The sequence below is a fragment of the Lissotriton vulgaris genome, unplaced genomic scaffold (genome assembly GCF_964263255.1).
Source record: "Lissotriton vulgaris unplaced genomic scaffold, aLisVul1.2 SCAFFOLD_241, whole genome shotgun sequence".
NCBI lineage: Eukaryota > Metazoa > Chordata > Amphibia > Caudata > Salamandridae > Lissotriton > Lissotriton vulgaris.
Window position 1 is genome coordinate 201,895 of NW_028252742.1, and position 25,584 is coordinate 227,478.

Below are 25,584 nucleotides of genomic sequence, written 5' to 3' on the forward strand. Positions count from 1 at the left end.
CAGCTAGCTCAGAGGTCACTAGAAACATTCTCGAATTCACAAGAAGGGATTAGTTTCTGACAACCGCATAAACATGGCAACTTTGTTTCCCTAGGACTGGAATGACTATCTTCAGAGTCGTGGAAACAATAGATAAGTATTTCACTCAGTCAATCGTGCATGCTTCTTTTCTACAGAGTTTGCAGAGAAATAGTGAGACTGGTGTTTTCAATAAAAGGATTTATTGAACAGTCTTCTTTCTCATGCAAGAGAGGTGAACTTCTACAATCGTTAGACAGAATGCAAAGTATAATGCGTACAGCGAGAATAGTATTATGAAGTAATACTGTAATAGCATCGTATGGTTTCTAAGCAATATAAAAATACATACATAAATTACACAGGCTAAAATATTCAACTGGTGCTTCTAAAATACGCCTACCCCAATGTAACTAACCTAGGTCTAGTACGAGGGAAGAAGTAAGTATGGTTTTTAGCATAGGTTTAGTTTTTGCCAAGAATCTACCAAAGGTTTCTCTAGGTTCTAATCAGCTCCATACCTTAGAATGAAGGAGGTCTGGTATCTCTGTCTCGGGACTCGACTTCCCAACACCCCGCAAGGGGAGTCAGAAACACTGGAGCTGTATTTCTCAGCAGAGGAGGGCAGCTTCCTGATCCATTTGTCAGGTGGAGAGTCCGCTTCCTTCGGCACTTGCTGTAGCGAGCTGCGTCGGGCAAGTAGGTCGTCGAACTGCTCCGAACCACCGTGCTTTGCCATAACAAGTGAAGGTATATTTATACCTTGAAGGTGTTTAGGAATGCTATGTTTGACGTAAAGTCGGGCATATGAACGTCATGAATGAACCCCTAAGGAATAGATGCTCATTGTAAAACTAACTGAGTTCTTGGAGAAATCAATATTCAAGCAAGGGGAAGTCCCTAACGGCTTAAGCTGGTTTTCCAAGCAATCGTAGTGACGTTTGGTGAACGGATGAAAGTAGCCATGCCTGTATTTGGGTTGCATGGGCTATGCATAAATAAGGGCTTGATTTCTACGCCTATATAAGGGCAACGTGAATTGTACCTATGTAAGGGCATGAATCGGGAAAATTCATTCGTAATCTAAAACGCCATACAACACCCACTCTCTTATGGACGACTTCTACTAAATACTAAGTTCTGAACATGAATTAACATTTCTTAATACTATCTATACAACAAGGGTTTAAAACCCACCCAAAATACATAAAAATGCAATGGTACCGGTTGGACATGAAAGGAGCATTTGTGCTGTAGGCATTTAAGCAATGTTCCATCCTAAGCATATAGTTGACATTTGAAAAAATGCTATCTGAATGAATCATGAAAATACATTCATGAAATGGCTTGTAAATACTGAGGAAAAGGTGCCGAAACCATTTCATGTCATATTACATATAACTGTTGGTATGAGGACAAGGTCAATTATTGTCTCTGGAAGTTTTTCGAAGGATTATAGTTCTCTATGAATAGTTCTACTTTAAGCAGATTACTTTGTGCCGAAAAATGAAAAATACAAATTTGGAAAAATTAATAATTTTAGAAAAAAAGAGTTGCAAAGTCAGAACTTTGTTTTGAAAAAATGAAGGTCGAATTCAGAGTCTCTCAGAACACTGTGTGCCAAATCAAAAGTCAGTGTTATTGTTTGGAGAAAACATCAAATCTTCTAAGTCTGTAAAGAATTTGTCTACCATTGTAGGTGAGAGTTGGATTATCTCGTTAAGAAGATCAACCGCACATAGATGTGAAGCATCACCCTCAGCATTAGTCGCATTAGCAATCTTCGTAATGGATTGTACCTGTGCGCCTGTTTCCTCTCGTACCTTACCGTCAGCATTTTGCGTCTGTGAGATCTCAACGAATACCGTCATCAGAATTGGTAGCCGCTGGGGACAACGCAGTGCATGGGCCATTACTGGTTAAAGCAAAGTATCAACATCCGTTGGCATGACTGATGGGAGTGTCAGACATGTGTCTAGCACGCATTCTTCTCCGCATAGCAGGCAGCGCAGAACAGGTAAGATGCAATCTTGCCAAATTGGTCTGAATGACAGAAACCATGTGGTATTTAATTCTCTTAAAAACGAGTTAATCACAAAATTTGGACGATGCGCTCACGACACTTCATCGCCAGTAGAGTTGTCTCCATGGTGAACTGGGTGTCGCTTGTGGATTGACTTGCCATATCGCAGCAGTAGGAGCAAAAATAGTATCCCTGCAGCGCGTCCCAAAATGAGAGACAATCCGCCAAACACAGAGTGCACGAAGTTTGGAAATTTTCCTAGGACTGCTTCAAACAGTCCAGAAATTACTGTCTTAAATACGTATACAATACCACTCGTATAGACATGTTTAAGATACGACTTAACATTTCCGAGAAATGTATAGGGCAATTTGTAGTTAAGAGGGCATGTATCTCTGCAGAAGGCCTTGCGACTTGCAGATCATAGTTCTCTTTGGCCGAGGTCAGTGGGACAGTTTTCTATAAAAAAATGGCTTTCATTCTGCTTAAAGTATCAATTCGTATAGAAGAGATGTCCAGTGAAGGCCAAAACGGCGACTCCCGGTCTGTCTTGGTTTTTGGAAACAATCCCTGCATACAGCAAGTGACCCTGGATGACACAGTTTCTAGATATGGTAAACCTGGCAACATACCACAGCAGCTGTGATCGTTCAACATAATGTAACTTCCATTTGAAAGTTGTCCAAAAAGTGTTTCAATCACCGCAGCCGGAGAACCTTGCAGGTGGCAGGATAAGTTGTTAGAGGAACCATTGCAGGCCCCGTGTAAATTAATACCCTGACAAAGGAGAGAACCGCTTAGTGCGTTTTCACAGTTTTTACCACTAAGAAACACTGCACTTCCCCCACTCCAACATCTGTGTGTGTACGGTAATTCCCAGGATGTCTTGATGTATTCTTTACCCAACCTTTCATATGTGCTTGCTGGTATGTGTTTTAGGCAATACTGAAAATGGAAAATTGTAACAAGCAGAGTGATTGTTCCGTGTATAATCCATTCTGTAGCTGTTTTTTCAGCGACTGTAAATGGCTATCTTTCTAGTTTTTCAATGCTCAGCACCGTATGTATAGTCTGCTCCCCTCTGTGCCAGTTTGATCTGTTTATCAGTGAGATTGAATTCTGAAAACAGTGACATAGTATTGATTAAACACCAAGGTACATAGCCTGAACGTAGGATTGGTAACTTCCAGCCTAATAGCATGATGGAATGTAATTGCGACTGACCGTGTTGCAACATGACCAAGTCTGTTCCATGATGTCTATGGCAGAGGATTCTATGCTGTCCAAAGAATATATCCTGGATGACAGAGTTGTTAACCCATTGTCAAATACAGAGAGTTTTCTCTAAATTAATACAATCAATTTCTCGCATTCTTTCGGCAGTCTCTGCTTGCGTAATCTTCCGTGCTTCATTAATAGCAGCATAGATACCGGCATATATAAAACGTTTATGATGCGGTGTTCTTGGTCCTAGCAAGAATTCCCTATGATCAGCGCCATCTTTAATTAAAGATAAGTGTTGTTTTACATCCTTGAGTGTAGATCTATGTAACCATTCAAGGCACAGTTTCCCTACACTGTATGTTGTTACTATTCCTGGATACTGTCTCTGAACATATCTTGGATCTGGCCTAGTGAATGTGAAACCCTGTGTTTTGTTCAGGAATCTTTCTTGACAGTTATTTGTGTCTGTGGGCCAGATTAACCATTTTTTCCAATCTGGATCTGTTCTGTTGTGAAGCAAAATAGTGTGTACGTCGACCTCCCCCTCTGAAGTGTTACTGCTATCAGGTGCAGGTGCAGGTGTAGGTATGGACGGATTGTTCAGGTCTTTCATCATGGCTAACCCAAGACAAGATGTCTGTTGGACAGTGTCATTCAAAATATATTTTGCTCTGGGATTATGCAGGCTCTAAATAAAGCTTCTATCCCCTGCACTTCCCAATCTTTTGTGCCCTAGACAGTTTTTGTCTCAATGTTGTCTTTCTAAAAGTCGAAACCTAGTGAAGACAGCTGAGCATAAAAGGCTGCAGAATAAATTTGCTTGGTATGTGTCAACATACTTTTCATTCCTGTCTTGTTATCATGTTTAAAGTAAAATGATTCTGGATTGGAAATATTAAAACCTGAAAAGTATGGACATTTTGCCAAAAATGTTTTTGAGCTACCCTTTGGTGGCGTAGGATAATGTTCCCATTGGTTATATGCATCAATACATTTCTAGGGTTTGCAGATTCGTGCAAGAAATGATGACCACAGTGATTATAACAATACATTTGTTCATAATCTGATGAACCTTATAAGTATTCATGATTTGTAAATACAGCAGACATTTCTAAGTCTGACATCATATTATTAACAGTCTCGAAGTCCCAATCATCAGAAAAGGTACTAGATGAAACAAAGTAATTCAAGGAAATCTTGAACTGGTGTGGAATCTTCAACAGTTCCGCATGGCCAAAAATGTAATAATCAGTTCTGTCCCAAGCTATACCCCCAGGTATAGGAACGGCTGTGATGTTCAGTGGTGGTGGGCTTCAGGTACATATTACTTTGTTTCGTTCTTATTTCAGTTAAGTCCTGTAAAACAGCCAAACAGTCTTTTATATCAAAGGGTTTTTGGTCTACCACTGAAGTCTGACAATTGAGGCCCGCTACTATCATTCTGGTCCCAAAAAGGACTTCATATGGAGTGATACCCCCTAGAGAACTTCTTGGCAAATTGTTAAGACTACGTTGGACACTTATTAGATGTTTGACCCACCCAAGCCTAATACTCTAGCTGTTATAGATTGCTGTATGTCCCGTTTTTTTCTCTCCACTACCGAATATCCCTCAGGATAGAATGGACTAGAGTACCGCAATACAACGTCCAATTTGGCCATGTCCTCCTTGTAAGCACGATAGCTAAACGCAGGACCCTGGTCAGAATGTAGCGTGCAGACTGCGTATGTGCCGATAAAGACTCGCAAATCTTTTATAACAGTTTGAGCGTCAGCTGAGCGCTGAGGCCACATCCAAATGAACCTTGTCTTAATATTCGTGTGACCGCATTTGTTCACAGGGACGTCTGCGTGTAGAAAGTCTAATTCTGTCTAACAATGGTGTCTGTACTGGGCTGGCTAAGCTATAGTCAGGAATCTGGTGACGTTCTGTGCTGCGATCTCTATTGCAGTCTTTGCAATTAATTACAAATGTGTGAATGTGTGCATTCATTCCTGGCCACCAGTGCATCTCTTTTAATTCTAGTATAGTCTTAGAGATCCCCTGATGTATCAGACCCCCTCCCAAATGTGCTTAGTATATCAAAGCTACTCTACGTCTCCTGTTTGGAATTACCCTATTCCCCACTCCAGGGATTCGAGCAAAAGGAACAGAGTTTGCATCAATTATATATGAGTATTTGAGTGGAAACCTATTAGGTAACGCTGCAATGCTGCCTTTGCTTGTAGCAGTGACAGCTAGCATTATTTTGCCGTCTATTTTCGTTTTTGATCGAGTGATTGCAGCTACGGAAGCCGTTTGCACAGCTGCCTTCGCGGCTTCATCAGCCAATGAATTCCCTGCAATGTGAACGCCATCACGTTAATGACTCAACATATCTATCACATGAGTGTTTTGTAGTCCTTGTCATAACTGAACTACTTGTTCCCAAAGCAGTTTATTCTTGATTGTGCCACCTTTTGCATCTTTGTAACCGTTTTGAATCCAGTTTTGCAAGTATTCATTGTAAGATTGAACACAATGATAGAAATCCCACACTATGAGTGTGGGAAATTCGCGGTCCGTATTCTCAAGCGCCATCTTGAATGCTTGTAGTTCAGCTCGCTGAGCTGTACAATCTCCTAGAGATTGTGTTTTAGTGACCATTGGTCGGAATTTGTCATTGCACCAACAACCTTTAACAGTCGCGCACGCCGCACTATAGGCTTGTTTACCCCTCCGTAGCGAGTTGAGCTGATCCGTCAGTATAAATTATACATTCATACTTATCTAGAGGCAGAATTTCAGCAGGCAGAGGACATTCTTGTTCGTATTGTAGAAATGCTTGTGTTTTCAAATAAGGATCAAAAACGTATTCAACGTCTGTTGCAGCAAGAAAATTGACCCATTGTATCCATCTCGGATGTAAAGCTTCAGCATTTGGAATGCTCGTTTTCGTCACTGCTTTTAAGGCAGGTACAGGTGTAACGACCATAATTTGTTTACCCTGTGCGAGGGCTCTCTGTTTTGCTACTGCAGTTTGAACCGCTGTCAGAATTTTTTCTGTTGAAGTGAATGTCATTCCGCTAGTGTGTACAAATGTGATTTGTAAGCTATTGGTACTTTTTCACCTTTGTTAAAAGTTAAGTACGTGAATCTGCATTGTCCTGGAATGATTCGGATCACTAAGTTCCGTACGTTTACGCGTGTTTGCAAATGTTTTGTTGTTAACATTTTTTTTTTTTTTATTGAAGCCAGAAATTTAAAACATAAACATAGACATTTTGCATCATTACACCATAAAAAAAATCTCCCCTAGGGAAATTTAAACAAATTCATAATACATTAATAATACACACAGCAAGGTCAAATAAATGCATTTACACAATCATCAGTTCATAAAATTCAAAACCACACCCCTACCTACTGTAACATCATAAAAACAGTCTCCCCCCCGTTTTAATCAAAGTAGTTACCCCATATCTTGTTAAATTTCTTAGTACCTCCCATCCGTAGTGCAAAAATGTGTTCACTTTTCTTAACTAAATTCATCTTATGACCCCACTCCAAAGCAGAGGGAATCAAATCTGTACGCCAGTTTTGCAATAGCAGCGACCTTGCTACTGCCATTGCTATATATAAGAATTTTATCATTGAATCCATAAAAGAAAGGTCAGTATCAAATCCAAAAAGCATTAATTTATTGTTCACTGCCAATCGTATTCCAAATAGCTAAATAGATCTACCCAATACTTATGAACTTTGGGACAGCTCAACATAATATGAGACCAATTAGCTAATGGATGATTTTTACATCGAAAACCTTGAGGACTGGTTAGCATACATTTTATAGAGAGAATGAGGAGTACAATACAATAACCATTTGCTAAAAAACAGCATCCTATGCCAATTTGCCCCTCTCAATGTGCTAAAATTGAGTTTATTAATAGTTGACCAGGTATGGGATGACATCTCAAAATTCTCATGATCTGACCATTTTTTAATAGCTTTTGGCTCAAGATCCACTCCCTTGATAGAGGCTAGGTATTTCTTCCAGGCGCCTGGTTTTTTATCCGATGCCCTAACTAGTAGTTCATCAACCAACTGGCTTTGTTCAATTAAAAGAGAAACATCTATTTCTGTAAAAATATTTATATAATATGCTATATGAATTTACCAAAATGAAATCATTTGAAATCCATTGCAATAGTTCAGCTACTGCCACCCATTTTCCATTTCTCAAGAAGTCCATAACTTTGGGGAATCCAGCCACTGCCCATTTTGACACCAGATATAAAGGTTGTCTTACCCCCGCCTGAGGGAGGATTCCTTCTAACAATGTAGCTGAATTAATTGCTGGAATAGAGTACTTTTTGAAAAAAGGCTGTCGTATTTTTGAAAAACCAGTGAAGGCACTTATAACGCACCAGTTTCGGGGATCGAAAAACCAGCAAGGGGGAATGGATTTGACTGTCTCTACAAATTAGGTTCATAAAACTATTACAATAAAAATGTGATTGCGGTGAGAATTTAAATCTAGATAAATATTGTGCAAAATACGCATAGTAGTAATCCCAGAGGTTTGGAAGGGCTAACCCTCCCTGATCCTAGTCTTCATATAAAGTGCTGAGTTCTATTCGAGGGATTTTCTTTGCCCAAAGAAATGCTGCAAACATAGACTCTACCTGAGTAAAAAAGGAGCCTGATAAAGTGCATGGTATAGTGGAAAAAAGAAAATTAAATAACGGAAGGACAGACATTTTAATCAAGGCCACTCGCCCCAAAATAGAAAGGGGGAGCATGCTCCACCGAGAAAACAAACCCTGAACTTTCTTGAGAAGAGGAACAAAATTCAATTTATATAGATCGTTGACAGATTCAGAAAAAAATACCCCTAGATATCTCTTTGGACTAATATTGACAGAGTTATAAATATCAGGGTGCAGATCTAAAGCTACCCTCCCACATTGCAATACTTCGATCTTCCCTTTATTGATACAATAGCCACCTAAAACCTCAAAGTCTTCAAACAACTGGAAGACTTTAGCTTGGACCTCAATTGTTGGTTTAATTATATGCATGATGTCATCTGCATACAATTTAAATTTTGGCATTGATGGAATTGGGGGGCAGCTATCAGCACAGTTCCGATTGGCTATTGCCAAGGGCTCGATGAACTGGCGATAGAGGGCATACTTGCCTTGTGCCTCGTTTAATTTTCAACGACCCTGCCACCGCCGTATTAATAACTACATTGGCTACGGCATCAGCATACAGATTACGGATCAAAAATTTAATCTGCGATGGAATACCAAAATGCTGCAAAATTGAAAACAGTGTCTCCCAAACCCCGAGGTCAAAAGCCTTCTCGGCATCTAGTAATTAAACTAAGGCTGGTATCTTCTGTGTATCGAAATAATCCAAAGCCTATGTCAAAAAGTGAGTATTGGTAGCTAATTGTCTGCCAGCGATAAAACCATGTTGATCCAAATGGATCAAATTCGCCGCATACTTATTAAACCTAAGTGATAAAAGTTTGATGACGATTTTATAGTCAGTATTAAGTAGCGTTATTGGGCGATTGGAATTGGGATCCCTCCTATTCTTACCCTTCTTCACAAAACTCACTATATTCCCCTGTCTAAAGGATTCTGGTACTGCTCCTCCTTCTAACAAAGAACTTATCAATTGAAGAAAAAAATCTGAAAATGAACCAAGAAAAACTTTATAAAATTCAGATGGAAGCCCATCCGGGCCACAAGCCTTACCAATAGGTAAGCTTTTCACAACTTCCTCCAACTCTTTCAGAGAAAAGGGATTAACCATAGATGATTTCTCTGTTTCGGAAAGTATTGGTGCCAGATTGTCATGGAGAAATTTTTCTAATAAATGGTCATCCACCGTCTGAAGCTTGCCATAAATAAACGCATAGTGATAAAGCATTATGTCCCCGATTTTCACCGGGTCCTCTGTACACAAGGAGGTCAAGGGGCAAGTTAGTGATTTAATTTGATTCGCCGCTGCCTGCTCCCTGGCCTGCCACGCCAAGAGTCTTCCCGTGAAATTACTCTCCTCATACGTCTTCTGACGATATTGTTGATAAATAGTTTCACTTTGAGTATAATAAACAGAGCTAAGTTCCCGTTTGGCCTGATCAAGCCGGGTTTTAATAGGAGCAGAGGGATTATGTAGAAAAGCCTCATGGAGTACTTGGATCTTATCTTCCAAATTTTCCTTATCTAACCTAGCTTTTTTTGAAATTGTTGCATCCTTTCCAATTATTAACCCCCGAACAAAAGCATTGAGTGAGTCCCAGACTACATTTATTGCGGCGGACTGAATATTCTGAATTAAGAATTCTTTGATCTCCGACCCCATAAACTTCACCCATTCCTCATCATTATATTATTGTTTATTTAGAATCCAACGTTGATTCCCAGTGCCAGCATTGCATGATCGGAAAAACCGTCATAAAACATTTTTGGCTGAAAAAAATTTAGACACTGAGAAATCCCAAAAAAATCAATACGAGATGAGGAACAAAACCGACCTGACCAACACGTGAATTTTCTCTTCGAGGCGAACGCTACTCGCCAGGGGTCACATAGATCTAATATTACTCCATAATTTTGCAAGACCTTAAAAGACTTAGGTTTCGTCTGTCTTTTCCCATGCACTGAGGAATCTAATTGAGGGTTCATCAAGATATTGAAATCCCCCCCTACAATTTTATCGCCAGGAATCTGCATCAACGATTGGCACAACTCCTCATATGTTTTAGAACTGTCTTCCACAGGTGCATAGAAACTAACAAATGTCAACAGTTTATATCTTGCTCTAAATGTACACGTAACCCAACAAATTTAAGGAAAAGATGGTTTTTAGAGGTCAGAGAATGGGCGCACTGCCAGTATGGAAGCACTATAGGACAAAGTGGAAGGTGGTGCAACTGGGTGAGTGGACAACCATATAACCACTCAAAGGAGAAGTCAGCAAGCTGTACTAATCCAACGCTACGAGAAGAAACATACCCTATGCACACACTCAGTAAGTATAAGAAGGTCACAATGTGGCCGTAAACAAATTGTCAATAGAGTGCAGAGAAGCAACAATAATATACAGCAGTTGGTGTAAATAAATGAACATGTGTTGTCAAAAGGTCTTGGTCTCCTTGTTTTAATAAATCACAGCTTGAGAACAACCAGCTGACACGTGTTTCATCGCATCTCGCGAATCTTCAGGGCTCTGAATGGTTGTGCTTGGACCAAGAGGTCGCTCTTCCGGTGATACTTCCGACCCGGAAGGGCCCAAGACCAGCAAAATTCAATTATCAAGTGAAAATAATTAGCTTACAAGCGTAATGCGCTTTTGTGGGTCACCCGGGAGAAGGTATAAATAGTAAACTAGTGTTGATTCACTCAGTATCCAAGTGTTCTTAGATCGAGGACTGATAGAGGTCGCTCTACGGCCTCGTGTGAGTTGACGTCTGAAAACGTCTTGTTTCCTTCGTTTCTCCCGGGTCTCTGTGTTCGAAATGCGGACATTTCGAACACAGAGACCCGGGAGAAATGAAGGAAACAAGACGTTTTCAGACGTCAACTCACACGAGGCCGTACCTTCTCCCGGGTGACCCACAAAAGCGCACCCTGCGCTTTAAACAGATGCAAGATTTTAACAAACTCTTTTCTCCTGCGTGAGGCCACAGCAGTCATCTCAGAGAATATGCAGCACTTAGTCGTCTCATTTACAAAGAACTGTCTGTGCTGGATAGCCTTGGTCAAAATCCTCTCCTTTATAAGAAAATCCGCAAAGTTCAGCAGGATAGGTCTTGGGATCGTGGAGCTTGGGAAAGGTTGCACGGGGACTTGGTGTGCTCTAGTGATTTTAAGGTCACCCTCAAATTCAGGCAGAACATGCTGTTTGATGAATGTGTGTACCCAAGCGAGGGGCTGGGAACCTTCTATCCCTTCCGGGAACCCAACAATTCGGAGGTTAGACCTCCGAGACTGATTTTCAAGCTCCTCCAGCTTGTTCTCAAAATAGTTCTTCCTTTTAGCCGCATCTTTTGCCTCCCCTATAGCCGAATTCATTTGATCCTCCAGGACCGAGATTCTGGCTTCCGCCTCCTGTAGTCTAATAGGGAATCCAGTCATTGCTTCCTCGATCTTTCCCAGCCTCTGATGCAACGCCGCGATTTCCATCTGCTGATTTTTTTTGATTTCGCGGACCTCCTCCAGAATCAAGTTCAGCATATCCCTAATATCTAACTGAAAGACCCCCCTAGTCTCAATATTCTGTTCGGGATTGCTTGTTGGACTGCTAGCTTCAGTATTCAAATTTCCCATCTTCTGGGTCCACCTGGGCTAGTGCAACTTCTGGCGGTACTTGCCCCTGCGATCTCAATTGGGGTTGAGATTGAAACTGCAACAGAGGTTGTAGCAGGGGCTGAGACGACATCGAGCTCACCGAGGTATCCGTCGCACTCTTTCTGCCTTCATTTCCAAGAACTTTTATCTCTCTTCTTTGGTAGAAATCTGGAGTTCTGAAGTATTTTAATGAAAGGGTCATTATGTTAATAAAGATTTTGCTGTCCTGAAGATGGTCTTGAGGATTCATCCATGAGAAGACCGAAATGTCGACCGATAATCTAACTCCACATGTTCTAATGTATAATCAATGACTGTATTTTAAAGTGATAAGTCTGGTCACTTGTTGCTTTGATTTGGAGAAGATTTTATAACTAATGAAACTGAGGCTGAAATTAGATATATCCAGTTTTCATTTGTATGCATTTAATATCAACCTTATGGTTGAATGTACCCTATGAATTCTGAAAATCACAAAAGATAATATATTTTTCAAAAAGATATCCCCCTGTTTGTTCTCTTTTTCTCTTTGATTGCATTTAATTTAAACATTTCTTGACATTTTATGCGAGAATTCTATGACAGAGACATAGAAGTCTACAGAATCAAAAGGTTCTAGATCTGTAGTACTGTCCAAATAGAAATATTTTCTATTCAAATAAAATCCCTTGTAGGCAATTCTTCCTAATACCGTGTATTCCGCCCAAGCCTCCAAGGGTGTATTGGGTCTCAGCATCACTCAACGCCACAGCATCACTCAGCACCACTCAATGCCACAGCACCACTGAATGCCACAGCATCACTAGACACCACCGAACGCCACAGCATCACTCGGCACAACTGAACGCCACAGCATCACTCGGCACCACTGAACGCCACAGCATCACTCAGCACCACTGAACGCCATAGCATCACTCAGCACCACTGAACGCCACAGCATCACTCTGTGCAACCATTCAACAACAACTGGTTCAAATATGTTCTCTCAATGTTTCAAGCTTTATTACAAATGTCACAAAAAAATGTAATATTTCACTTCGGTTCTTGGATTTTCATCACAATAAATTACACTGAACATAATCTTCACAAAAGTTATTTACAAAAGTTTAAGCTATTGCAATTATAAATTACAATACATTTTATTTAAGTATTACTTATTAAAAAAAATTAAAAACAATTGTTATTTGTAATATCAATACATCTAAGTCACGTAAATACAACATATATTGCATTAAAACTGCTATAGGTGTCACATTTGCAAAAGTTTAAATTATTGGCATTGTAAATGACAAAGCTATTAATTTAGCTATTTTCAAAACCAACACATAAATAAAAAAATTGTCATTTACAATACCAATATCTCAAACTTTCCTAATGTGAGACCTATTGCATTGCAAATGCTTGTTGGACCTGCTACCTTCTTTTTGGTGAATTGAGGTTTCTCGTTTTTCTGAACATTGTCTTTGGACTTCACACGTTCTTCCTTGTTTTCTGACCGTCCTCTTCTTTCGGATTTCTGTGACGAAGACTGAAAGGTACGAGAGGAACGTGTATCAGTGTCTTGATATCTGTCAGGTTTTCTCAAATTATCCCTATTCCTGAGATTACACCTCCTTTCAGAGGGCTACTTTTGAGGAGGCCTTCCTCGGGATTCAGAACGCTTTTCTTTAGAAGTTTGTTTGCTATTTTCCCATTTCTTTTTAATAGGAGTAGGAGTGTTTTGAGTAAAGACCGTTTCAGGACTTTCTGACAGTTGGGGGTCTAACTGGTTTCCCACCCAAGCTGTCTCTGCCCAATTCTTCATAGGATTTTTCAGTTATTCTGGCCAGTTCTTGTGGTTGCTCAGGTACATCAAATTCCCTTAACTTTTGGCGGATCGCCACGGATGCTGCTTCACCTTTAATATTAGCTAATATTATTGATGAGACCTGTTTGAAATCTTTCATTAATTTCATACCTAAATTTAAAGCAGGTTGTGCCCCGTATTCATTTTGAATTTGTTTCAGGACGTCTGGTATTACCGCCATAGACGGAACACCATGTGTTTTAGTGTAACTTGCAGCATAGACTGTACCCCAAGTGTCGCCGTCCTCCAGATGTGGTGCGATCCCAATTGGTAACAGATTGTTAAAATTCTGTGTTTCTCATGAGGGGTAGTATTAGGAAATACTGCCTCGATTTGAGTAATTTTTTGAGCTATCCAGAATGGAATTTGTTCCCGTCTTGCAGGTAATTTACCAACGACTGAATAAAAAGTCTGTGGTGTAATTTTATTTGTGTTCCCCTGGTGGGGAGGATGCTGTGGAATCATTATTGCTGGTTGGACTGTAAGAGTCTGCATGACATATTGAACCGATTGTCTATAGATTTTGATTAACTCCTTAAGTTGAGTACGTAGATCCATAGCTGTCATTTCTTCAATGCCAGGATGTGGTGTATAGCTGGCTAAAACCGGCCATGTTGCTCCTGGTCTACCGAGTGGACCGAGCCTGGTAATGTGATTTATATGTTTTAGGGCGCCTTTAAACCAGAGCGCATGCTCCTGGTATGTTAGTGGAATTTCAATATCTTGGAAAGGAATGTATTCCTCCTGTGGTTCATCTTCTTTGTAGAAGTGAAACACATGTGTTACTGGATTTGCTTCAGGGAAGACTATCCATGAATAGAATACCTCTGTCTGGTGATGTTCATGTGCCTCTATCACAAAAACTACCCTACCACCTCTCGGTGTTAGGCCATTTTTTATACGTTTTATAGTGATGGCTTTCTTTAAACTTATAGGAATGCATAAAGCATCCTCGTCGGTTTCATTAAAACCTGTTATGTTAAAAGCTGCATCGGCTGGATCAACCGCCGCTCCACCGGTTTCGGTGTTGTTGCCGTTATTCGACATTGTTTAATGAAAATTGCAGAGCAAGTTTCAAGGAAACAAAGATAAGGTGTACAATATTGTGGAACACTGTATCCTTCAACGTTGAACAAACCAAAAACTAATACTTAGGATTTTCGCCCTACTCAGCTATGGCAGATATTATCCTTTTACCCACTCCAGACGTCTATTGGAATATTTACGGAAAAAGGGGTCTCTGAGAAAAGCACAACTGAGTTACTTTAGTATCTAGCGTTAAATTAGTGCCTTACCAAACGTTGGGCGCCATGTAGCGTAGTTCCTATATGCCCAATAGGCTCTGCGCATTGGAATAATATATCCTACAGATATGACGTAGGACTTAGGTCAGTAGGTCTCTATCGAATATACTAAACTTAATTGTGAGTACCAGCTAGCTCAGAGGTCACTATAAACATTCTTGTGTTCACAAGAAGGGATTTGTTTCTGACAACCGCATAAACATGACCACTTTGTTTCCCTAGGACTAGAATAACTATCTTCAGAGTCGTGGAAACAATAGATAAGTATTTCACTTAGTCAATCGTGCATGCTTCATTTCTACAGAGTTTGCAGAGAAATAGTGAGACGGGCGTTTTTAATAAAAGGATTTATTGAATAGTCTTCTTTCTCATGCAAGAGCGGTGAACTGCTACAATCGTTAGACAGAATGCAAAGTATAATGCGTACAGCGAGAATAGTGTTATAAAGTAATACTGTAATAGCATTGTATGGTTTCGAAGCCATATAAAAATACATACATAAATAACACAGGCTAAAATACTCAACTGGTGCCTCTAAAATACGCTTACCCCAATGTACCTAACCTAGGTCTAGTATGAGGGAAGAAGTAAGTATGGTTTTTAGAATAGGTTTAGTTTTTGCCAAGAATCTACCAAAGGTTTCTCTAGGTTCTAATCAGCTCCATACCTTAGAATGAAGGAGGTCTGGTATCTCTGTCTCGGGTCTCGATTTCCCAATTCTCCGCAAGGGGAGTCAAAAAGACTGGAGCTGTATTTCTCAGCAGAGGAGAGCAGCTTCCTGATCAGTGCGTCAGCCGGAGAGTCGGCTGCCTTTGGTACTTGCTGTAGCGAGCTGCGTCGGGCAAGTAGGTTGTCGAACTGCTCCGACTCACCGTGCTTTGCCATAGCAAGTGAAGGTATATTTATACCTTGAAGGTGTTTAGGAATGCCATGTTTGACGTAAAGTCGAGCATATGAACGTCATGAATGAACCCCCAAGGAATAGATGTTCATTGTAAAACTAACTGAGTTCTTGGAGAATTCAATATTCAAGAAAGGGGAAGTGCCTAACGGCTTAAGCTGGTTTTCCAAGAAATCGTTGTGACGTTTGGTGAATTTATGGGAGTAGCCATGCCTGTATTTGGGTTGCATGGGCTATGCCTTAGTAAGGGCTTAATTTCTATGCCTATATAAGGTCAACGTGAATTGTACCTATATAAGGGCATGAATCAGGAAAATCCATTCGGAATCTAAAACGCCATACAACAATGAGAGCTCTACAAACATGTCTGGAAGATCAATGGTCTCAGAGGACAGGCCTTTGAAAAGATCAGATTCTCCTGACAACCAATGCATGTCAATCCCTTTCATGATGGGCCAATTCACATAACCTGTTGACAGGAGTTCCATTTCAGAAAACAACACCATCTCAGACGATCATCACAGATGCATCACTAACAGGATGGGGCGCTCATATGCACAATCTAACCATCCATGGTCTGTAGTCCAAAAAAGAAAAGAAGTACCACATAAATCTGCTCGAACTGAAAGCTGTTCTACTGGCCCTCAAAACTTTTCTTCTGTCTCTACAGTCAAAGGACCCGATGATTCAAACAGACAACACCACCACAATGTTTTACATCAACAAACAGTGTGAAACAAGGTCCAGACAGCAATCTTGCCAAGCTCAAACACTGTGGCATTGAGCGCTTGCAAGAGGGCTTTCCATTACAGCATTCCACATCCCAGGAGTTCTAAATGTGGAAGCAGAGTATCTCAGCCGTTTCCACCAAGAAAACCACAAGCGGGTCCTGAACAAGAAAAGGTGGAATCCATCTTCCAACAATGGGACACTCTAATGTTAGATCTGTTCGCTACCACCCAAAACTCAAAATCCTGAGACTTTGCGTCCAGGGCTCTCGAACCAAAGTCTCTGGGCAATGCCCTTTTGATAGAGTGGTGGATTCCATTTGTGTATACCTTGCCACCAATTCCACGTGTGATTCAAAAGCTACTGAGATCATGCGTCAGAATGATCTTTTTAACACCTAAATCTTCCAGAAGATTTTGAAAGAAGCTAAGCCTCCTTCTACAAGGGCTTGTTACACTTTTAAGTAGGAACGCTTCTGCATTAGGTGTTGTGCAAAGAACTATAATTCCATCACAGTGCAGGAAGATCTCATTCTACCTTATTTACTACATCTAGACAAGTCAGGCACACAGCTGTCCTCTGTAAGAGTTCACCTGGCAGCTATCACTGCATATCGTACATCCCCAACGCAAGAGTAGCTTTTCAGAATTCCAGTTGTTAAAGACTTTCTAGAGGGTCTCAAAAAAGTTTTTCCTCCACTCAGAAATCCTTCTCCCCCTTGGCAATTTAATAAAGTGCTATCTAAATTAATGGGTCCGCCCTTCAAACCGATCCATAAAGCATTGCTGCAACACTTATGAAAATTGCCTTTTTGGTTGCAATTACCTCGGCTCATAGAGTCAGTGAATTGCAGGCTCTATCTTCCATCAAATCTGTTACAGTTTTCCAACACAATAGGGTTGTTTTACTTACACATTCCTCTTTCTTACCCAAGGTAGTTTCAGAGTTCCACCTCATTTAATCTATCACTCTACTTACCTTTTTTCCAAATCCTACTTCCGCAGCAGAGTGAGCATTGTATTCTCTCGATCTCAAAAGAGTGCTGTGTTTCTACTTAGACAGATCCACATCTATTAGAAAGTCTTCCCACCTGTTCATAAATTATGGGGCTGAGACTAGGTTTAGCTACCTCCAAACAATCCATCGCTGGGTGGATAGTTTCATGCATTACTCTATGTTACCAGATTGCCAATAAGTCTTTACCAGGCAAACCTAGATGTCACTCAACAAACTAAAAAGCTACTACCACTGCTTCGGTGAGGCAAGGCCTATTCAGTACATCTGTGGGGCAGCAACTTGGAGCTCTCTTCACTTATTCGCAAAACATTACTGTTTAGATTCGGATACTCAAGCCGACTCTAAGTTTGGGCAAGAGACTTTGAGAAACCTCTTAAAATTGTGATCTCTTGTTTTTCTGGTCTACTCTACTGGCTGTTTATAACAGCATACCTTATATGATGTTTACTGTCTCACAGGATATATGTACATATTTGCTTGACAGCCGCTATACCGACTTTAATTAGCTTGCTAATCTATCTAAGGTTTATGACTATCAATGAAGATCCTATGATGCAGAAGGAAAAGTTACATACCTGTAGGTATAGTTCTGCATTTGGGGTATCTTCATTGAAGTCAGAAACACCCTTCCCTCCTTCCCGGCTGTCAGGCTGTATTGTTATCCTGTACCTCCCGTAAAAAAAGAACTGACTCTGACAGGCAAACTGCCACTGCAGTGCATGGTGGGATAGGGTCCCTCTGGAACTCTTAATAGTACAGGGCACATTGTGTGTTTTTTAGTGTTAGCCTATCAGGCTGCATTTTCCTTTGTATTCTATATTTACAGGCACCGTTCCCTTTTCCTATTACAATGTGTTGTAAGCTTTGCAGTTCATGCCTCCTGCAGTTTCTATTAGCACACTCCAGGGAAATACCACCCTGACAGTCTACGCTATAAATGTATGGGAAATGACTTTCAGTGAGTGACATTATATAGATCTTTTTCTTGGATTGTGTAAATGTATTGAAGAAGGTACGCACAGGCAGCACGGAATTAGTCAAGGTTTATGACTGAAGATACATACGATAACGAACTATGGGGCAGATGTATCAAGAAACCATTTTGCACTTCTCTAATAGCGATTGTTAAGGAATCGCTATTTGAGAAGTGCAAAATGTTATGTATGTAGAATTTCGCTATTTTTTAGCGATTCCTTAAAATTCCTTAATTGCGATTAGCAAATTGCTAATCGCAATTAAGGAATAATTTTCCCATTCATTTCTATGGGCCAGGAGGCCCATAGGAATGATTGTGCAGTAATTCTCAAATTGCGAATTCGCAATTTGCTAATCGCAATTTGAGAATTATTTCAAGGGTGCAGGGGTGTCTCAAAGACACCCTGCTGCACCCCTCAAATCTACATGTGTGTGCATGTGGCACACATACATGCCCTATGGGCATGTATGAGTGTCACATGCCACCCTTACAAATGCCAATTAGGGCATTTTTGAAAAAAATCGCAATTTACCACCAACTACAAGTTGATGGTAAAATGCGATTTTTTTTACACAAATTCGCACACCAAAAATGTGTCATACATATCATTTAAGGAATCGCAAAATTTGCGATTCCTTAAATGCTATGCAAAAGAAGGAATCGCAAATAATTGCGATTAAATAAATTGCGATTATTTCATACATGTGAAATATCGCAAAACGGCCGTTTGCGAGTCGCAAAGGCCGAAATTCTGCGATTTTCAGCCTTTGCCAGTCGCAAAAGCCTTGATACATCTGGCCCTATATCTACAGGTATGTAATTTTTCCTTTCTTTTGTTGTGTCTAAATAAACTGACACAGCCAGCATTTATTTCTTATTTCCCTTTTTTTTAATCACCTGGACTGTTCGACATATGTTATCATGTGATGGAGTGCCTACTCTTGAAGAAACCACTTTGATTTGCATTGATCAAATCGGGCAAGATCTTTTCAAACTTAAAAGCCATAATTTTAGTAAATAATTTGACATGCACATTGAGTAGGGCAATAGGAATATAAGTTGGGCAAGCCCTCACATCTGACTTTGATGGCAGTTAATCTTTCAACCAAAAAAGATGTGATCTAAGCACTATGCACTTCCAACTCATCACTGATTTGAAGGTCTCTGAAAGTCCTCCAGGGGGGAGGTGTCATCAATCTGTTTCCATATCTCCTGCCTAAGAAGTGGATCCCTTGCGATATTACTGATCTCAACTGTGCTAACTATTAGGATAAGTTCATTGTTTACCAAAATATAATCAATATGTGAGTAGGAACAGCGTGCATGTGAATGATAGTTATGTCAACATCCTGCAAATGCATTTTGCACCAGATGTCCTCTATGCCAGGTTCCTTTAAACTTATTTTAAGTGTTTACGTGGCCTAGAAAAAGTGCTACCTAACCCTCCTCCCCTTTAGTGGATTTACCTCTCTGGTAACCCCACATTGATTATAATACTGCCCTCTGTGAAACCCAGATAGCGTCTGCCAGAGGCCCCTACCACCGCAAATGTAAGGTCCCTCCTCCAAAGATTGACCACTCCCTTGAGTTTTTATATGCCAATGAATTGTAAGCTGTTGGGCATGCCCTCCATCTCTTTCTCAGAAGATTTGTTTCCTGTAAAGAAATTATATAGAACTGGGATGCTCCGAGAGATTTTCAAACCATTTCCATTTTCACTGGGACATTAAGCCACATTAGAGTAGATGGTCCTCACCATATATAAATATTAGGGGTTGCACTTATCCTATTTTCATTGACCTGGGTGACACCCCTGGTAATTCCCACAGACCACAATCAATATATTAGCTACTAAATTGTCTTCCCTCTCCAAAAGTACCTGTCAACTGCTTCCTTGGATAGTCTATGTTCTCACCCTCTCCCCCCAAAACCCTATGTAATAAAACAGGCCAAACAAACCAAAAAAGTTAATGCAAATCAAAATTACCTATCAAAACAAAGCCACCACTTCATGGACAGCGATCATGCTCTGTCAGTGCGCTAAGGACTTCCTCAGTACCCACATTCAATTGATTTCAGTTAATTTTATTTCGGTCACAAATGTGGCCATAAAAGCACACATAAAAAAACAACAATCCATCACTTGAAAATATAAAAAGGGAACTTAGAAAAAAAACAGTAGCAGCTACATTCAGTTTAACCCGAGTTCCCCCGGAGTACAGGTGGCTGTCGTTAAGTGGATTAATGGAAAAGCAGCACCCTCAACATACTGCATCAGATCTTCATCTAAGGCAGGAATACTCAAAATATGGGCCGGGAGCTGCTTGCAGTCCTCCCGACCTTTACATGCATCCCCCTGGGGACAGGAACACTGGGCTGACCTCGAACATACAGAAAGCTGTTTAACAGGCAAGCATGCATTTACACTTAACTAAATTAAAGGAAAAGAAGCGAAGACATGCCTTGCACCACGATTGTTAGGAACACCTTCATTTGTAAAGACATTGTCCAACAAATATGTAAAGATGTGTATTTCTCTAACATATGAAAGTGTTTCACCTTAGTACATTAGATTATATCACTACATTGAGAGACATTTTTAAAAGTGATAGTTTTAAAACATAAACCTAAAAATATTCAGGCCTCCCCCACCCAGACAACAATGCTATTAGTGAACAAAGAGGCAAGTTATTTGGCATGTGCACCCTTTGGGTGACATAGGTTGTTGTTCTACTGGAACAGCATTATTTTTATTAAATCAAACACAAGAGGCTTTTGTACTACATGCATCTTGAACTCATGTATTTCAGGGTGTTCTCATATGTGATAATGATCAAGAAGGCGACTAAGAGAAGTAAAATATTTGCCTAGGACCACACTATTTGACCAAGTAGAGAAGCCGGGTTTCCTGGTTTCACATTGTGCAGTTCAGCCACTACATAGGTATCTCTCTTCTTTTTTCATTTGACTTCAAACTTTTATGCTTTATCTTTAAATCTTTCTGTATGATGTTAGAGCCTGGGTGGCAGACAGGCGCCACATGAAGGCTCAGCTCTTTTTTGGTCTTAAGGAGCCAAGAAAACTTCAAGCTGAGCCACAGCCAGAAATCCGTCTCTTAGCTTGTATCGAGCCTTTAGTTGCTCGCCCACCTACCTCTATTACATAATGGCAATTAAGGGGACAAAGGCACCGAAAGGATATGGTTTGACTATCATCAAACATTTTGGTGAATCAGGAATTCCAACACCACAGTGTAAGGCCCCTTGTTTCAAGATTTAAAACTTTCTCAATACACCATAATTTAGTGAGTAGTCGATGAGACTGGGTGTTCTCTCCCCCAGGGTAAAATCAAGTGATTGTTGCCTTACAGTACTATTTTCTTAGCATATACTTAATGTCAGTGTTTAGTTTAATTTACGCCTTTTCAATCTCTTTAAAAAAAAAAGAGAAGCTGGGAAATATGTTCGGAAAGTGATTACACAAGAAAGCACAATTTGTCACATTGGGAGGCCGAGATTAATAAAAAAAACTTCCTTCTGGTTCCATAGTTTCCATCTTGCTCATACAAATGGAGTGTGAGTAGTTTTGATGGTGAGCCCGAGGGACTACTCTCACCTAATATATGTCACTGTGCTGTGGAAACTGCCCATACCTTAAATACAGAGTTCACAACCTGTGTATTTTAGCAACGTGGTAAAGCTAGGATTAAACGTCAAGTCTCATGTCTAAAACCTTCCACTGTCTCATGTCTTGCAGGTGAATTTGAGTGTTTCTGCCTGCCCACCCCAGTGAATTGTACACCTTGCTAGAGGTTCTTTGTCAGGGATATTTATTTATAGAGCACTCAATAATTTTACTGGGCCTGTTTCTAAGCAATCCTAATGTTTACAGAAAGAAGACTATAGGCATAGGGAGATTGTGCATCCTAAAATTAGTTGTCATCCATTTTTTAATCAAGTTTCTTCCTTTGTACACCTGACTCACCAAAAGTAGCGATACTAAGCAGAGAAGGTTTACTTCACAGTGTGATAAAGGGATAGCAACCTAAACGCTGCATAACTCAATATTGTCAAATCTATGACTCTTCTAGAGACTAGCGACTTATTTTACAGGACAACATGGATTGAAACTCTCAAATCAACTCTCCGACTCACTGTCCACACCATGTACATGCTTAACTTCCACTACGCCCATCTTGCCTCCTGGCCTCCACCCTCTTGGCACCAATGCGCCCTTTGGTCACACCTCACACAATTATTTTTGGCCGCTGAGAAAATGTTTGCGACTGCATGATCTAGTGCATATCCGCCCCCCAAACCAATACTCAGTCATAAAAAGTGCATTACAACTATGCATGGGATCCTTCAAAGTGCCCCTGTCGTGTGGTGCCATCCGGCGCTTCATAGTCCTCATCCTCTTGGTGATAATTCTAAAAAAAGAGAGACATAATCAAGTCACATCAGAAATATCACATAGGTGACTATCAAAATAGAACTTCTTTTCCATTTCTTATGCTACCCACGTTCTTCCACTACTATCACGGAGTCAGAACAGGGCAGTAAACACTGACAGACCCCCCCAGACCTAAGTAGATGACCAGTGCCTGTGGAATGATGGTATCACTTGTCGTGTGGGTAGATTTTCCCTGGCCGATCCAAAAGGCATACTTTTACTCTTATCATGCACTTCATAACATATTTATTGCTGTGCCACATGGAAAATGAGTTTTGACCTACCATGAATGTATTTTCACCAAAGATCCTATATTGGTAATTTAGGGTCTAAAACACATTGCCCATAATGAGACGTTTTCAAAAATGTATATTATTGCAGGTTTGAAGAACATTCACTAATGATGAAAAGGTATAGCATTCTATCTCCTAACAATGCTATATACTGCGCTTTCAGGACTCCTTCCTCTTTGCATTGTAAATAAAGGTATGTACGAACTATGTTGGACTGCTATTAATAGATCACAGAAAACATGTGACATTCTTTGTTATAAGGTGGGTGAGCAGCTGTTTTTCCAATGATTCTTTTAAAACGTTGCTCTCTGAAGCTATTCATGTCCAACATGTATGCCTTGAGTCTCCTCTAGACTATGTGACCTTTGGAATCCCACTAAACTTCACATCTTGCAAAGTTCTGTTTCAGTTTATGGACAGCCTAAGCTTCCTTTTCTTAATTTGTGATTTGCTTTAAGCCCCTTAAAACAAAACTCCAAATTCATTTTCATGTTTTTAAAGGTATCCCAAAAAATCATACTCTTGCAAATTCACCAGGGTTACTTTAAAAATGTGGCAGTTAAATTAATTTTGAAATGTTATGGCATTGGGATGAGGTTGATTTTTTACTTTTATCGCATATTGATTAAATAGCAAGTCTCATATCGGGCACAGTACCTCTATCACCAGCTTTTCAAAGTTCATTCTGAACCTTAATGTGATTTTAAAGATTAAGAGTATTCTCAATGAGGTTACTCAGTTGCACACTATTCATGTATATCTTTTCCAAATAAAGTTGGTAGGTGTACTTAACCTGTGAATTGAGATGATGCCTATTTAAAACAATAAACTCAAAACCAGAAGCACATAATTAGTGATTTAAAGTTGATTAAAGTATGGCAAATCTGTCAGATAAAGAAATATTACAATTTCCAAAGGGAAGAAGGAAGTTGCTCATAGTTAATATAGAAACACAACTAGAGTGAAGTTGTACATATGAGAGTATACATGGGGCATTTTTGTTTGCTTTTACAGGTTCAGAAATTTCCCTTCGTGGTTCGGGCACGAAAAGCAAAGAAGAAAAGCAGTGTTTAAAGGATCTTCAAGACGTAGACCTGAGGGAAAGCACAACCCACCAAAAAACAGGTTAGGAACAGCTAATTAAATGTTTTAAAATTGAGACGAACCAGTTGCCTGAGAGTTTCCACTTTATTCTCCCTAGTGAAGGATTAAATATTTTTACTCCTAATTCAGGTTATTTCAGGAAAGTGATTGAGTTAACCAGGCATGAGTAATCATTTATTTGAACCTACTGGGGGAAGCTTTCACCTCTGTCATCTGTGTTATTTCCCCATATGTTGTGCTGTATTGAGAGTACCCTATTTTCCAGGCACTCCACACTAATTTCTACCTTCATATTATTCAAACCTTTTAGGGGACTTTCTCAGTGGTTGAAATGATTTATCTTTTGAAAGCGGCTCTCCCCCAGCGTGTTTGAAGTCAGCTGATGTAACACCATTGCCTAGTAAACTGTAAGGTGAAAGGAGCAGCAACATTGTCAACTCCACTTATAAAATAGAAAATCTTGATCACCTGTTGCAGTCTGCATTTCCTTCTGCAAATGTGACAGGAACTTCTCGTCTGGGTTTGGGCTTTGAGCAGTGTTGACAACTATTGGTTCTTGATCTTGATCTTTCACTGTTCCTCCATACTGAGAAGTGTGGGGTAGGACTAGGGACATTGATGTTCCAGTCTGTGGCAGCTCCATGTTGGTGTCATTCTTTCTGTGGGAGCTCACCCATCAATGCTGTCTTAGATTGCAGTAATTTCATGATCTCAACACCGGTCATAGCTTTATTGAGTGCTATTGCAGACATTATGATGGAATAAAAGAGCGCCACAGATTTATACGTATATATGTAGTTGAAAGCATCCGCTACGGGGAAATGTTGAGACTAAAAAGAATCTGCAGCAATAGTCGTGATCTAAGATCGAGGATACTCAACTAAAACAATAGATGCTGCAGTTGCCAAATCCAATGCATTAGACAGGTCAGAGCTGCTTACAAACAGGAATGTAGCAAAATCCTGCCTTCACGGAACAAGAGAAACAAAATAAATAATCAACAAAGGACAGTGATTTTAGAATTATTTTAACATACAGCAAGCAAGAGCAGGCTATAAGAAACATCATGAGACAAAACTGGCCTATAGTTCTAAGTGATCCAATAATTGGCCAGTCCCTACCTAAAAATTTAGCTATCACATACAGTAAGGCAACCTCCATGAGAAATAGCCTTGTAAAAAGTAGTCCTGAGGTTGTTGAGGGAACCACCTGACTGTCACAACGCAAAGGTTTTTTCAAATGTTAACCTGCAAAGCTTGCCAATGCTACATCAATAAATCAGCCTACACTGTACCTTTTGGCAACAAAGAATATAGAATTTCAAAATCCCTGACTTGTAAAACAGACCATTC

General features: G+C 40.1%; 1 protein-coding gene across 2 annotated transcripts in view; it reads left to right on the forward strand.

Annotated features, from left to right (window-relative positions):
* LOC147662037 (uncharacterized) overlaps positions 1–25,584 on the forward strand; it is a 205,632-nt gene that overhangs the window by 78,035 nt on the left and 102,013 nt on the right. For both annotated transcript variants that reach the window (XM_086951165.1, XM_086951166.1), the window contains exon 4: positions 24,143–24,253. In XM_086951165.1, coding sequence (XP_086807291.1) covers positions 24,143–24,253 — 111 coding nt within the window. The remainder of the gene's footprint in view (positions 1–24,142; positions 24,254–25,584) is intronic.